This window comes from Styela clava, chromosome 14, assembly GCF_964204865.1.
Source record: "Styela clava chromosome 14, kaStyClav1.hap1.2, whole genome shotgun sequence".
Lineage (NCBI taxonomy): Eukaryota > Metazoa > Chordata > Ascidiacea > Stolidobranchia > Styelidae > Styela > Styela clava.
The window spans coordinates 8,548,886-8,563,791 of record NC_135263.1 but is presented as its reverse complement, the minus strand read 5'-3'; the positions used below and the strand labels follow the sequence as shown (position 1 = coordinate 8,563,791).

General features: G+C 34.8%; 3 protein-coding genes across 3 annotated transcripts; 2 read left to right on the top strand and 1 right to left on the bottom strand.

The window, feature by feature from the left end:
- The first annotated feature begins 142 nt into the window (after positions 1-142).
- On the top strand, positions 143-1,449 carry LOC120340894 (U6 snRNA-associated Sm-like protein LSm8). The gene is made up of 3 exons (XM_039409283.2): positions 143-301; positions 518-686; positions 1,171-1,449. The coding sequence occupies exons 1-3, from the start codon at positions 271-273 to the stop codon at positions 1,259-1,261; spliced, it is 291 nt and encodes a 96-aa protein (XP_039265217.1). The 5' UTR covers positions 143-270; the 3' UTR covers positions 1,262-1,449.
- On the bottom strand, positions 1,396-5,312 carry LOC120340890 (N(6)-adenosine-methyltransferase catalytic subunit METTL3-like). Its single transcript, XM_039409276.2, has 11 exons — positions 4,809-5,312; positions 4,533-4,720; positions 3,680-4,252; positions 3,173-3,281; positions 2,839-3,053; positions 2,508-2,695; positions 2,259-2,297; positions 2,082-2,190; positions 1,827-1,892; positions 1,638-1,750; positions 1,396-1,558 (listed from the first exon to the last, which is right to left on the bottom strand). Exons 1-11 carry the CDS (start codon positions 4,900-4,902, stop codon positions 1,438-1,440), a joined length of 1,815 nt encoding a protein of 604 aa, XP_039265210.2. The 5' UTR covers positions 4,903-5,312; the 3' UTR covers positions 1,396-1,437.
- Positions 5,313-5,665: 353 nt separating this feature from the next.
- LOC120340887 (DNA topoisomerase I, mitochondrial-like) lies at positions 5,666-12,904 on the top strand. Its single transcript, XM_039409273.2, has 20 exons — positions 5,666-5,873; positions 6,048-6,141; positions 6,518-6,645; positions 6,951-6,996; positions 7,133-7,185; positions 7,264-7,339; positions 7,556-7,612; positions 7,783-7,951; positions 8,077-8,198; positions 8,464-8,586; positions 8,785-8,972; positions 9,153-9,297; positions 9,519-9,662; positions 9,738-9,923; positions 10,173-10,241; positions 10,331-10,445; positions 10,873-11,000; positions 11,093-11,266; positions 11,432-11,502; positions 11,667-12,904. The coding sequence occupies exons 2-20, from the start codon at positions 6,058-6,060 to the stop codon at positions 11,767-11,769; spliced, it is 2,181 nt and encodes a 726-aa protein (XP_039265207.2). The 5' UTR covers positions 5,666-5,873; positions 6,048-6,057; the 3' UTR covers positions 11,770-12,904.
- The last annotated feature ends 2,002 nt before the right edge of the window (positions 12,905-14,906 follow it).

Sequence of the window (14,906 nt, the reverse complement as noted above, 5' to 3'; positions counted from 1 at the left end):
GGGGGCATTGTTACGTCACTTTTTGCATCTTGCTGATTGGCCAATGTCACAAAGTAAACAAGGAAGTCGATGCTCGGGGAAAGGTCCATTCCTCAGGTGGGCATCAAATTTCGTTTCGTGTAAAATAAATCTCTCTCCCTCTCACAGGCCACTACAGTATATCGAAATCGTGCGTTTCGGTGCTACAGTCAGACAGTGTGGCGCGTTGTGTGAATCTTCTAGCCGAGCAATCCTATTTCGACTGATCTGAGCACATTGGACAGCGGCGTCATGGCGATGGCGCTTGAGCCTCTTGTGAATCGTATCCTTTGAAAATGCAATTGAATAGAAGATCATAAAACATTTCAATCGTCAAGATAGCTTTACAGTGACAAAAGTCACTTAACTTTATATGTATTTCGATAGACAGTTCGTTTTGTTTAGATCTTCAGTTTTAATTAGTACGGTATGTATAAGTGCCAGGAATATATAGTTCAAGGTAATTCTGTAAAAATTTTCCTTAATACAAACTTATTAGATGTTGTGTCTGTGATCACTGGCGATGGAAGAATGATAGTTGGAACTTTGAAGGGATTTGATCAGACTGTCAACATTATTCTTGATGAGAGTCATGAAAGAGTGTTTTCATCATCACAAGGTGTCGAACAAGTCATGCTTGGACTATACATTATTCGAGGAGACAATGTGTGAGTTGCTTTACTATGTAATCTGCAAATACTTGTATAAGAAATATATAAATCTAAATTATTTTTACCAACGTGCCCTTTCGAGTACAACTAGCCTTTTATTCATTGGGAAGGTCCTATTCAGATCTGCATTGAAAAGCGAAGCCAATATTATTTAATATTTGCAAGCGTTTCAAGCCCTTTTTTTATCCAAGTTTGAACAGGAATCTAAATAATATTTTAGAACGAGAGATCATTTGGTATTTACAATTTTCATATATAGGTAGAGGAATTATTGGTTGTATGAACTTATTTGCTGCCAAGTCGTCTTCAGAGCAAAATCATGACTAGAAAAGTATTGTGATTTTCATGCAAATATTACTGCTACTTAAAAACTAATTTTAGCAGCCATTGCATCAATTTCAGTTCAGTTGGATATTTATGGGCAGTTTCTTCTAATATCCTTCCACTATACATGTATTAAAACCAAGCTCACTTTTTGCAGTGCTCTCGTCGGAGAAATAGACGATGCTACAGACTCCTCACTGGACCTGGCAAACATAAAAGCTGCACCTTTGAATGCTGTTGTTCATTGACAAAACCTAAAAGGGATCCAGACCATAGATGGATTGCTGCTGTATTAGATAAATTCTTTCCTCCACCTCCGCATAATTCTGATCTTGATCATAAAGAACATCTGTGATTGCGGAAATTCTAATGAACTGAAATCTATAGGCAGTGCGTTTATTTTTTATTATTTTTAAATAAAGTGTCAATTAGAAGATTTGGTTGCAGGCTTTGTGACTTTCCCATCTGGATACTTCTGCTTAAATTTTCCAACAACGTCTGGTTCGACCAAGTGCACTCCATCGAGTTGGTTTCCCAGTGTTACCCTGTAGCAAGAACAGATAATAAAGATCATACAGTTTAGAAATGCTTATAAAGAAAGGTGCATGCATCGAGGATAATTACCAGTTTGGCTGTACATTGTGCATCCTGCCGAATAATTCCAATTTTCTTGTGCCAGGAGAAAGCCTTTCTATAATACCATAGATTTCATCTGGTTTGTGACTGGTGTCTCTTACCTACAACGAATATAAAGATATAATTGTAACCTTCAAACATATTGCCGAGTTCTGTTTTAAAGAATTGCAAATTTACCTCTGCCACAAGTACATCACAGTCCAACCCTGTATTGATGCCTTTAGGGTTTCCTTTTATGCCGACCTGCAGGAAGAAAAATTTTAAAAATAAAATACCTTGAAGAAAAAACGTTTAATAGACTCAAATCAGAAAAAAATTCAGCAGTCATATTTGATAACGGGTTTTATATGAAATCACAGGCAGATATTCCAACACCGAGTTTTACACAAGCAGAAGTTGCTTGGACTTTTACGCTCTGCGCTGAAGACATACCAGACAATGCTCTTTTCCGTGATTTATCCAATGACCTGTTCTTCCAGTTCGTATTAATCTTTGAAGTTGATTGGTTTTTACCCAAATGAGTTCATCACATCTCTGGTATCTGTACAATTATGAATCTAATTTTATTTGGATCACCATTTTTAAAAGCAACAAATCTTTTCAACTTACCCCCAGCATTCAAAGAGTTCTCTTCCCAGCTCCATAGCCCTGTAGCATAAATATGAAGGTATATTGAATCATTTGGTCAGGACTTAGAGTAATAGCATGGTTGCACCCTTACCTCTATGAGCAAACAACGAAACACTTTAAAGAGCTGATTGCCTTATGAAATGCAATAAAATGAATATTCTTGGCATTTTTTGTAACATGATTAAAGACAAGGGCTTTAAATTTACAATTATTCATAGATACACTCACCTTCCTGTTACCCATAAAAAGAATAGGCCATCATCAGATAGATCTTGTATTCTTAATGCTCTCATTTCATCATCTTGCATTGTACCATATGGTAACTCCATGTGAATATCCCATGGCGGATCAGCCATTATTACAGAAAATTTTCCAAGCACTGACATATCAAGATATCTGATGTCACATGTTACCCACTAAAATGAACAAAAAAGACTTGGGAGGACAAATGCCACTTTCTGTTATATTGTCTATGTAAACTTCATAAAATAAATTTTGATCACAAACAGGATTAATATAACTGTCATGTACGATTAAGTTTGCTCGAGACGAAACCAACCTGTGGAGGAAGCATTTTCCTTTGCAAATAATCTTCATCGGATGCAAGTTTTGGCAATAGTTTATTATCTTCATTTGACTCGGTTCTTTTCTTTCCTCTTTTTTGATACCTTGGGTCAAGTTCTGTCCCCTTGTAATCAATAGTATAATGAACATATTTGCATGTATCCATATGAAAACAAGTGTTGAGGAAAGAGCAGTCTCCCAGTGATTCATCTGAATGGAAAAATAATCTTAAAATTTGTATGGGAAATAGATTTCTCAATCGCCATCATTTTTGTTATAACCACTATCACGCAAAATTATCTCTGTCATTATATAATTACTGTAAGCACCTGTGTGAGGCTTTATCAACTTCTTGAAGTGCAATTTACTGCATGAATAATTGGATTTCCGTTGCCGCATACATTCAAACCGTGTACCATGAGGACAGAATTCTTTAACCTGTATGCAGAATTTTTTTTTAATCTAATCACATGTGCCTCAGTAGTAAAAAGAGTATAGAATTTGAAATTTACGGAAGACTTTGGTATATGTATGTAAAAATTCAGTACATATCACAGCAAACTGCTAGTTTTTACTAGAAACCTGCCACAAAGAATTCCAGCTTGATTCTACGGGTGAAACAGTATTTGAAAATGTGACTTTGTTTAGCAATGCGGTATATTAGATTTCGCCCCATTGGCTGACTAAGCATTTGCAGGATTAAAACAATTATAAATCAGTATAGTATTGAAATATAAGATTTCACTAGAGCCATTGGATTAACCCTCCCACCTACGTTTTAGGAGTCAAAAGCCAAACCAATCAAAATAATAACAGTTCAATAACTCGATATGCACCTGTGAACCACCAAGAGTTCGGAATTTTTCCGCTAACGATAATTCCTTAGTGGAGGCAGTGCCAAGTAGTTCTTGAATTTCCTCTGCGATTCGTTTTGTGTCCTGTTCTTTCGCTGATTTAGTTGACAGCAATTCTTCTATATCATCCAAGTCTTTCTGTTCATTATTTTTTCCAGACTCATTTGTTTTTGAGGATTTTTCTGGCCGTCTCGTATCACTTCTGTGCTTTCGGTTGTGATTTGAATCAGACGAGTGGCGCTTCACAGCCTGTTTTTGCTTTACCAGGGAACTGTCTTGATTTTTTTCTCGTTCACTAGTTTGTTTCTCAGAGGCAGACATGTTTGATCGAATATCTTCTTCTGTATAAATTGGTTCTTTCATTTCTCCAGCTACTGCAGCAAGTTTGGCATGGCTCACAGACAAAACGGTTATTTTTGAATCAGTTTCGTTTGACTTATCTACACTTGATTGAGAGTATTCAATTTCAATAAATCGCTGCGCTTCTTGCTTGTTCAAGAGAAGTTCAACTTGAGGCAAAGTTAAGGATGTGGTCTTTGGGACGCTTTGGAGAATCTGAAAATAAAAATAAATTGTATCGATATACATAAATAAATCGAAAGTGAAACAACCTTGCTAGAAGAAAGTCATGGGAATATGGATTTAATATTAACATTATATAGTATTCAAATACACAACTTTTTCGAATTTTCACCTTTGCTGCACGTTTCTCTAAAATACCATACCTCTGTACCTTTGTATGTATAAAAGTTTAAAAACTTATGGCATTCTCTAGCGCTTCAAATACTGAGACTTTTAGAAATATATAGAGGCAAATAAAGTATCATGTTCACACCTTATTGAATCCAGACATTATATTGAGAGAATGCATTGGGAAAGTGAGTGAATGGTGACATAGATATTGCTGAAATTTTTTCTCAATTCCTGGGTCAATAACGTCAACATTTTCCTCTGTATCTGCCACATCTGATGAATTGCTTACTGTCGATGCTGCAGTAGAATCTGCAGTCTGTGCCAAAATTTCTATAAAAACAGACAAACAAAATGTGTAAAATTCATGAAAATAGTAATCACTCAAAAATATCCATCAAGTCTTGGAAGGAAAACACACCTTTATGGCCCTGTCTTCTTCTTTGTATTCTTTCCCTTAAACTTTCCTGTTTCATTTTCAGCTTTTGTAAATTTGTCCAAGTATCAGAAGACATTGTTCTTGATGAGAGAGAAGATCCACAATGTTATTAAAATAGCCAGAAGGTTTATGCTAGTGGATAAGAACAACTAAATAATTCAAAAGATATAGTTTGAGGCAGTGTATAGGACAATTGCACCACTAGCAAGCAAGTTCAAAACATATGAAATTATTGTGTATGGACATCTTTGAATATATGCTTTATATTCTTCATAATATTACTGGGAATTGTGGTGACAGCACTCTGTACTTGAGGTCTGATATTCCATGGTATAAGTGGGGAAAATCTATGGGATTTTAATAATTCTAACTAACTGTGAAATGCATAAGTGGTTAAATGTCGTCAATGCGTAAAAAGGAAGGTTCGTAACAGAAAAAATCGAATGTGTTTGGGTTTATTGCATATGTAAATTGGCGATGAAACAATGCGGTTTGGTTGCAACGTGAAATGACTTTGATTTCCCTGCATGTACATATGACCACACGCAGCAACATTGAAATTTATCTCAGAATGTTAGTACGGTGATTCGTGTTCACTGCGTGAATCGACAAATCGCGTTCATAAAACTACAAGCGCACTCACGCCAACTCAGCGCACATCTGAACGAAAACATAGGTTTAAACTCAGACAAAAGACTCTAACTTTTTTCTCGCGACACCCGTTTGCGTAACACAGGCAAAGAAAAAGGTAAAGAAGCTAAGTCTGTGCGCATGCGCAGACGGAAATTGTCGGACTTGTTCTTTTTTTTGAACGCCATTACTGTCTTCTGGTTTGCCTTGTGTGGTTCTTCGTTTGTCTGCTTTGTTGGTTACGACTCCACTGCCTTGAAGTGTATAACTACGAATTTGGTTTCATTACTCATTGGAGTCGTCATTCAGTTTTTGAATCAAGGGCAACGACCAAGAAAAAAACTTTGCGAAGTCATTTTCTATTGATTCTACAGACAAGACAGACGCTGATCGTCTACTATTCACTGTTAATATTAGGTAAGTTATTCGAAAATAGCCCTACTGTCAGTACCCGTACTTTATTAGCAAGGCTGTGAAATAGCATATGTTATTTCTATATTTTTAAATGTTTTGTTACTTTTTAATGGGTTTATGACTGCATTAGCAATGACTGAATGATCTTTCAATTATAAAATTTAAAATCCTTTTTAGTTTGCTTTCCATGGAACTCGCACACTCCTCAACAACACTGAATGGTTCATCACCACAGAAATTACATTCGCCTCACAAGCATAAGCATCACAAGGTTGAATTTATTTTTGATATATTGTTCTCTAAATTTTGTTTGTTTTTAATAATTAATATAATTCTTTAATGGGACTGGAAGATATTTAAGGTAGGGTATGTAATAGAAGAGTTTTGAAATATATGAAATTGATTTGAAGTGACAAGCTCAGATTTAATGATATCTTTCAATTCATGAATACCTACTTCAATATTCTATAAAATGAGTAAACCCAAAATAAATAAAATATGCAGCGAAATCAAATGAAATCCAAATCAATTGGAATATTTTATGGCTGTGATATATCACTGCATGCCTTATTAGATAATTGTATTAAGAAATAATCTAGACAAGTTGTCCATGCACCTTATTAATAATAGTCATTTATTTTGTTCAGGATAAAGATCGTAAGCACAAATATGTACTTGATTCAAATGGAAAACCAAAAATTGGTCCTGATGGGAAAAGAATAAGAATTAAAAGGGAGCACCGACCAGAACACCATACTGCCAATCATGCTGGAGAGTAAGATCTTTTAAATTGAGTTTCTTGCTGATGCTTTGTATTAATTGAATCCAGTAAATTATATCACTCATTGCATTATTAGTTGAATTATCTGCAATCAATTCTATCTCGTGAAAGTAATCTTATCTTGGTCCATGATCGTCATATAAATTTTTAGTGTTTTCTTCCCTGTTTATACTTTTCTTTTTTCATAGAGTTGAATTTGGTTTTGATATTTGCCAATAAAGGGGTTGGCACTTTCCTACCCTGCCCTCAATCATATCTTGACTTGCAATTATTTAACTCAGATTTTGTTTTCTTTTCAGTCAAGGTGTTATGCAAGTTAAAACAGAAAGAATGGATTCTGGAGAGGTTAGTAATAGGGGCGGGCAACCAAAATTTTATTTGGAAAACACTAAATTGTATTTGGCATTTTATTTTTCCAATTTTTGTATTAAATTGCAATTTATTTATATCATACCGTAACAACTTTGGAATTCATTTTTAGCCTCATCAGAATTCAGGGGTTACTAATCATGGAGATAATGAAGAAATCAGGAGGTATGTGTTGAAAATTCATTAACCAGAATGATATATGTCCAGATACATCAAATATAATTTTCATGTCAACAATTATAGAATGAAGAAGAAGTTGAAAAAGGAAAAACATGCCAAGAAACGAAAAGCTGAAGAAAATGATGTGAAGCCAAATATTGTAAGTCAGGAAATGGTCATTCGATATAGCCTTAGTCTGTTTTACGCTTAACATTACCGAAATCTCAGTTTATTTTATTGCCCGGCTCCTTCAGTATTGTAACATTGTACAACGTTGGAAGAATTGATGAGAAGTATTTGGTTTAGTATTGATTTGATATTGATTATTGATATATTTTAAAATAAATGTTATGTCATAATGAATTTTCTATTTTAGAAAAAAGTTAAAACGAAGGCCGAACCTTCCTCTACATTGTCTAGTCCGACAAAAAAGGTGAGTGTTCAATTGTAGACTAAAAGCAACGTCTTTATATGGTCCAGAATGTTAGGTTCATTTTTCTATGGCTCTCTCATATTGGGGGAAATGCATTATGGCATACATGTGTATAAAAAAGGTAATGTCAAGGATTGGTACAATATTTAAATTCTGTTAATTTCTTCAAGAAAACAAAGAAAATGAAAGAAGAGGAGGAAGCAGCTTCAAAGTGGAAGTGGTGGGAAGAAAAGAAGGATACTGATGATGGAATTAAATGGAAAACTCTTGAACACAAAGGACCAATGTTTGCCCCTGAATATGAACCTCTGCCAAGTTCTGTTCCTTTCAAATATGGCGGTAAGAAAGTTTGGAAGCAACAACTCTGCAGCAAATCATAGCCATTATCACATATATTTTATTTTTAACCTCAGTTTGTGCCAATACAATAAGCAATACTTGATGTTTCATCAATGCTTTTGTAGGGAAAGTGATGCATCTCGAACCAGAAACAGAAGAGGTAATGACGTTCTATGCTAAAATGTTGGACCACGATTATACTTCGAAAGAAATCTTCAATAAAAATTTTTTTCATGACTGGCGCAAGGTTTGTATTGAATACTTTTAAGATAGATGGATAGATCAAATTTAGATTAGGAATTCATGCTTCTATCAGCTTTTCAAAGTTTTATAATTTAGTGAATTTGAGATAGTCAACTTTACTTTGATAATTCTCTCTTGTTTGGGTAATTTACACCTGACTATGTATTATTGAATTGATGACTTTTGGTGAATTAGATAATGGAGATTGACAGATGACTTTTGGTGAATTAGATAATGGAGATTGACAATTGCATTTTATTTTTTTCAAGGTTATGACCAGCAAGGAAAAGGAGATTATAACAGATCTAGGTAAATGTGATTTTCGGGCCACAAATGAATATTTTAAAATGAAGTCGGAAGAAAGAAAAGCGAGGTCAAAGCAAGAAAAGCAGGTTAGTTGTCTAATTTTGTTTATATAATCGGACCTCCAGGAGTATGCGCGCCAAGATGGCGCAATACCTGAACATAGTATGTGTTTACCGGCTAGGATTCAGGTTGTGCGACATCTTGGTATGCATACTTCTGCAGTACCATAATATAATCACTATATTGAATGCTTTTAATGATCAATTCTCTTTATTTCATCACAGAAAGAAAAAGAAGAAAAAGATTTGATTCAAGAGGAATATGGATTTTGCATGTGGGACAATCATAAAGAAAAGATTGGAAATTTCCGATTAGAACCTCCTAGTTTGTTTAGAGGACGCGGGGACCATCCCAAAATGGGTAAAATTAAAAAAAGATTGCAAGCCAAAGATATCATCATAAATTGCAGCAAGTAAGTTTGTTTAGTCCCATTTACAAGCAAATTTTGGAATTCAAGGATCATGTAAATGATAGAAATATTTTGGTTGTTAGAACGATCAAGTGAAATATATTCAGCTGTTAATCTGTGTTTTAATATAAAAAATAAATTTCATGAAACTTTTTATAATTCAAGTTGTTCTCTTGTATGCAGAGGTTCCAAAGTTCCATCACCTCCTCCTGGACAGAAGTGGAAGGAGGTCAGGCATGACAACACTGTGACATGGTTAGTATCATGGACTGAAAACATACAAGGACAGAATAAATACATCATGCTAAACGCTAATTCAAGAATCAAGGTGATTTTTTTGCATTAAAGTCTTTAAAGAAAATATAATAGGTTTTTCTGTGGAATTGAGAGTATGCATATTTGATTATAATGCAAATTTTCACTTTGTGATTTTGTTTGTCTTTGTGATTATAAGTTGTTCTATTCTAAGTGTTGTTTACTGATAAGAATGTTTCCTATTGTTTTGGTTGTATTCAGCTTTGTGTAGTAAAGGGATTGTTATTTTTATAGGGTGAAAAAGATTGGCAAAAATACGAGACTGCCAGAAAACTTAAAGATCGCGTCGATAAAATCCGACAAGACTATTGGAGAGACATGAAATCACAAGAAATGGCAATAAGACAACGTGCTGTGGCTCTATTTTTCATCGACAAGGTTTGTGTGTGGACAATTAAAATTTTGGAGTTTTTATGCAATAATTTTGATTCTGATATATTATCCTTCATTTAGTTGGCGTTGAGAGCAGGTAATGAAAAGGAAGAAGGCGAAGGTGCGGATACTGTCGGTTGTTGCTCACTCCGATGCGAACACATCAAAACCCATAAAATGCTTGACATGCAAGAATATGTGATTGAATTTGACTTTCTCGGAAAAGATTCAATCAGATATTACAACAAGGTTCCTGTTCCTAAACAGGTATTGTCATATTATTAAAATTAAGATGCTAAAGTCTACTCACTCATTACTCAAATTTAGACTTCATTCAGTAAGAATCGTGATGATTTCAGTCAAAAAACTGTGCAGCAATATAAAGAGATTGACTGTGACTCTATTAAAGTCATTTACATTTATGGGGGATGGCAGAGCTAGGTCCCTTCAGGACTATTTGGTAAAGAATTTGTCTCGTGTAGACTCAATTTCAACTACTTTTCCATATTTATTCAGGTTTTTAAAAATGTTAATCTTTTCATGGAAAACAAAGACGGAGAAGATGATTTATTTGATAGACTAACTGTAAGTATTACATCAAACATTCTGCCTAATGCCAATTTTAATACACCATGGCTGTAAAAGTGAAGATTTTTTTCTTATTTTTTATTCAGACATCGAACTTGAACAAGTATCTGAATAGTTTAATGGACGGATTAACTGCCAAAGTATTCCGTACATATAATGCTTCCATCACATTGCAGCAACAACTTAATGATCTGACGGACCGTGAGTTTATGCTTATTTTAACGAGGCTATAACCAATGAGAATTCTACTAAAATGATCAACTGTCTATTTCATGATTTTTATATTTCAGGGGTGGGCATGGTTTTTAGACCAGGGGCCAAAAATTTTGCCTATCTAGAGACTGGTGGGCCATGTAATGATGTAGGTGTGACGTAAAAAGTTACATTTTTCAAACAATATTTACACTGGTACAGAAGCAAAAGTGGAAAACAATGAGCCTCGTTCCTTGAGCTATCTTTCTTAGCTCAACATCAAAATTTTGTTTTAGTGTGGTTGTGGCTGCATCGGCGGGCCAGATTGAACTACCCAACGTGCCGGATTTAGCCTGCGGGATGTATTTTGCCCATGTCTGTTATTGATGCAAATGTGCAGTAAAATTAATAACCTTCCTAATATCTTCATCTTCAGCTGATGATACGTTGGCTGGGCGTATGCTTTCATACAACAGAAGCAACAGAGCTGTAGCTATTCTTTGTAACCATCAACGTGCTGCTCCCAAAAATTTTAGTGAACAGATGCAAAGAGCAAGAGAGAGGGTATAGTTGTGCTCTATATTAATATTTTGTCTCAAATCGTCAATCGTGACATATCAGATAAAAATGCTAAATTTATATCGCTGTCTTTACAGATACAAAAGAAACAAGACGATATAGCAGATGCCAAACAGGAAGTAAAAAGCGCAAAATCAGACTTCAAGCACCATAAAACAGAAAGCAACAAGAAAAAATATGAAACTAAAAAGAAAAAGGTTGAAAGACTGCAGGAACAATTAATCAAATTGGAAGTACAAGCTACTGACAGAGTATGTTTGCACATTTTGTGCTATATTAAGATAGCATCGACACAATATCATAGTGAACAATATACATTTTCAGCAATATCAATTGTTCAACATAATCATTAATATTCGATTTGTATTTTTTATATTGCAGTGTAATTTCATGTATCGGTTATTTTGTAATTTCAGGAAGAAAATAAGGAGATTGCTCTTGGAACATCTAAGCTCAATTACTTAGATCCACGAATCAGTGTTGCTTGGTATGTTCAAAATCTTTATTCTGTTCTTTTTATGCCACTTTACTCGGTGAAATTTGTGTTAACTTTTTTGGTTATCTGGGCTATCATTATTTAATTTAATTCTTTACCTTGGTAACCTTAAATACAACACTAATTTCTATTAAACTTATTATATTTGTTTCAAGGTGCAAGAAGTGGGATGTTCCAATTGAGAAAGTCTACAATAAAACTCAACGTGACAAATTTGCTTGGGCAATAGCAATGGTGGATGAAACATATGTTTTTTAAAGCTATTATCTCAACTCTTTATTTTTTACTAATTACTTCCTTGATTTATTTTGTTATGGTTTGCTAAATTTATTCGTCCGGGATTTTCCAGTTTTAATATCATCGCCCTGTTTAGTGGTATGTTTCAACAGTTCAGGGATTGCTGGCGCTCTGTATTACAGTAATTCGTACTAGTTTATCGCTTCATCAGTCTCAGCATTTATAAGAAGCAATATCAACGATACACAGGTTAATAATTGGATCAGTATTTGTGTTTATATATGGCCTTGTGAACTATTTTCTTTTATAACCATAGCTTTTTTAACCCATGAGGGTCTGGAGCCTTTATTGTGAGGGATAGTTCAGTCTATGGCCAATCATTAAAAATATCGATTTTGTAACTGTCAATATATTTGCCAACTTCATTTCTTATGGTCTTGGTACAAATCATTTGCCTATTAATGTGAGGCCAATAAAGGCTCTGGCAATACTACTGCTTTCTTAGGATTTCGCGGTTCTTATAATGATAATGAAAGTTTTGTACATATCTTCTTCTAGGCAATTTTCTATATTTGCTGCTTTATGGTGTCCGCTTACATTTTCTTCACTAAGTTTCATCTCGAATCATATAATAACATAAATACGGAGTCTGATTCAGTGATGGAGCTTATGAAGAATTTTTAGGTTTTAAAATCTTTCGTTTGTTCCTGAAATGAATTGATCTATATCAAACCATAATCGACTGACTGCTGGTCGATTGTGATAGATTTTGAATTTTTATGGAACTCTAATTTTATGTTACATAGTTCGATAGTTTAAATTCCTTTTTTGTGAGGTAGGTAACAAGGTATTTATCTCTGCATTTTTTAAGTGTTCTTATTTCATTTTGGACATGCTTATACCAACTGGAAGCTCCATAGAAACATATTTTTACTTTGTGGAAGTCCCCTTGTTAGATGTCATTACATCTATATCTTCGAAAGTTTTTATTCCACTGAATAGGATTTTTGTCACAAATTGAATTTTTTCACTACCATTTCCGTTGTATACAAACTTTATATTGATTGCCGGTTCTATAGTATGAAATTTGTATGTGACCGATTAACTGCTAATATTTTTGATTGTTTTATTAAATGCACAAGGAAGTATTTGTAAAGCATGCTTGTTGTTTTTCTTAGTAAACCATGGGGAAACCATAGTGAAGCAGAGCTCATACAAACATGAATGTTAAGCTTTATAAGCAAGTTACGATTCTGTTAAAACTGCATCCCTGAAACCAGCTTTAGTTCTGGGTAGCCTCGTGATGTTCAGTTCAAAATTTGGCACTTCTGAAGGATGCGTACCGAGATGGCGGACACCAGAATGTAGTTTGTGTACCAGGTTAGGGGTTGGGCCATAGTTTCAGGTACAAATACTACGGTGGTCACTTGGCTTGTGACAGCAATTTTAGCCTGTGCCCATGTTATATATTCATGAAGCTGGCTTGGTTTAGGTTCAAATCCTATACTTGTTTGAATCAGCCTCTTTTAAGTAGGAACAAGGATTTTTAGATAAACAGTTTTTATTTATTTGTTTTATCAATAATTTTATTACCAGTTATGCTGATTATGGAGTTGAAATAAACTTCTACTCACAAAATACAAAGTGACGATGATACCGCGCGTGGACTCTTCCATTGTTTTCGGGTCTGTGCATTTTCTCTGCATTGTTTTAGTTTTTATTATCTCATTGGACACTGTGGTAACTTTTTTGTATCAGCTCGATGCATATATGTAAAGTTTCAGTGTGAAGGTGGTTCTCACATTGAGTCTGTTACACCTAAATTGTCGTTATCATTATCCGGCAATTAGGTGTGATTTCCTTGACTCCGCGCACATCATGCCGACGTTTGTCGTGCGTTCTCAGTTTTTGAAAGTTTCTGATCCCCACACGCGTTATTGTTATAGGTATAATTATGAGATTTTTTGCGGTATTGCAGTATTGGGAGAGACGTCTTTATCACATGGCTAACCAAGGCTTTATCGATATAGATTATATAAAACATCAAGACTTGTTGCAGAATTTGGTTTTGGTGTGTGTGCGCTAGCAAAAAATAAAAAACGGTAATTTAGCGTTTTCAGGTTTTGGTTAGAACATTGCAAACACACGAAAATTCCTCTTTGTCAAAAATTGGAAATAATTTCGACACTTTAGTTCGTGTCAGTGATTCAATGAAAAGTTTAGTCTATTTCATGTTCACGTCTTCATGTAATGCCATGGAGCACTGTGATTTACTAGAAACTGAGAAATGCACTTGAGATTTCATGACACAGGCATTTGTTCATCTTCAGTATATCTACGGTACAGTCACAGATATAAATAATACAGTAATATGCGCCGCCTCGGAAGTGTAAGTCATCATGCTAAGGCATAAGGGTTAGGAATACGCTGATTAGGTTCGTAGCGGTACTGTATTACCCCAAGCAGGGGTAATTCCAGAATTCACAAGTTCCAATTTTGTTGGGGACGTCGGTTAGGCATGGATCCCGCCACCATCATGCAACTTAAAGAAATAACTGGCTGACTAATCCTGTAATCCCATACACGGCATGGGCTGGTGACCGGATGCTGGAATGAAAGGCCTGGTTATGCTATAAGATTAAACCATATTTCAAACAAGTATAGACTCGAATGCCCTTTTATATCAATAGCGATTTACAGATTTTCCTGTGCTGAAGGGTAATTGAAAGATTAAGCAAATGAAAAATTTGTTAGTGACATATTAGTTGAACAAAGTTTATTAAATATTGTAAAATGAACATTCAAACTGTTTAAAAGCTTGCAAAAATCTGTACCCAAGGAAAGTTGTTAATTCTCCCTGTCATATTTTCGAGCATCACTCTCATAGATCAGTAGAGTATAGGGTGGCTTACCCACTTAGCGGCCATGACCTATCTGCGACCATCAACTTCATCGATTAAATTAATGCCGTAAAAAATAACGAACCGCGCTGATATTTCTCACGCGTTATCGTCCACTTATCCCTCGTAGCTCTGCGAAATTACACTAAAATGCGGCCACAAATAAAAAAGTTACGACCGAAAAAAAAAAACGGACCATTTTACCATGTCGCCAACTACCCATTGTTCCTTCAAAAAAGCTTGAAAATCCATACAAAT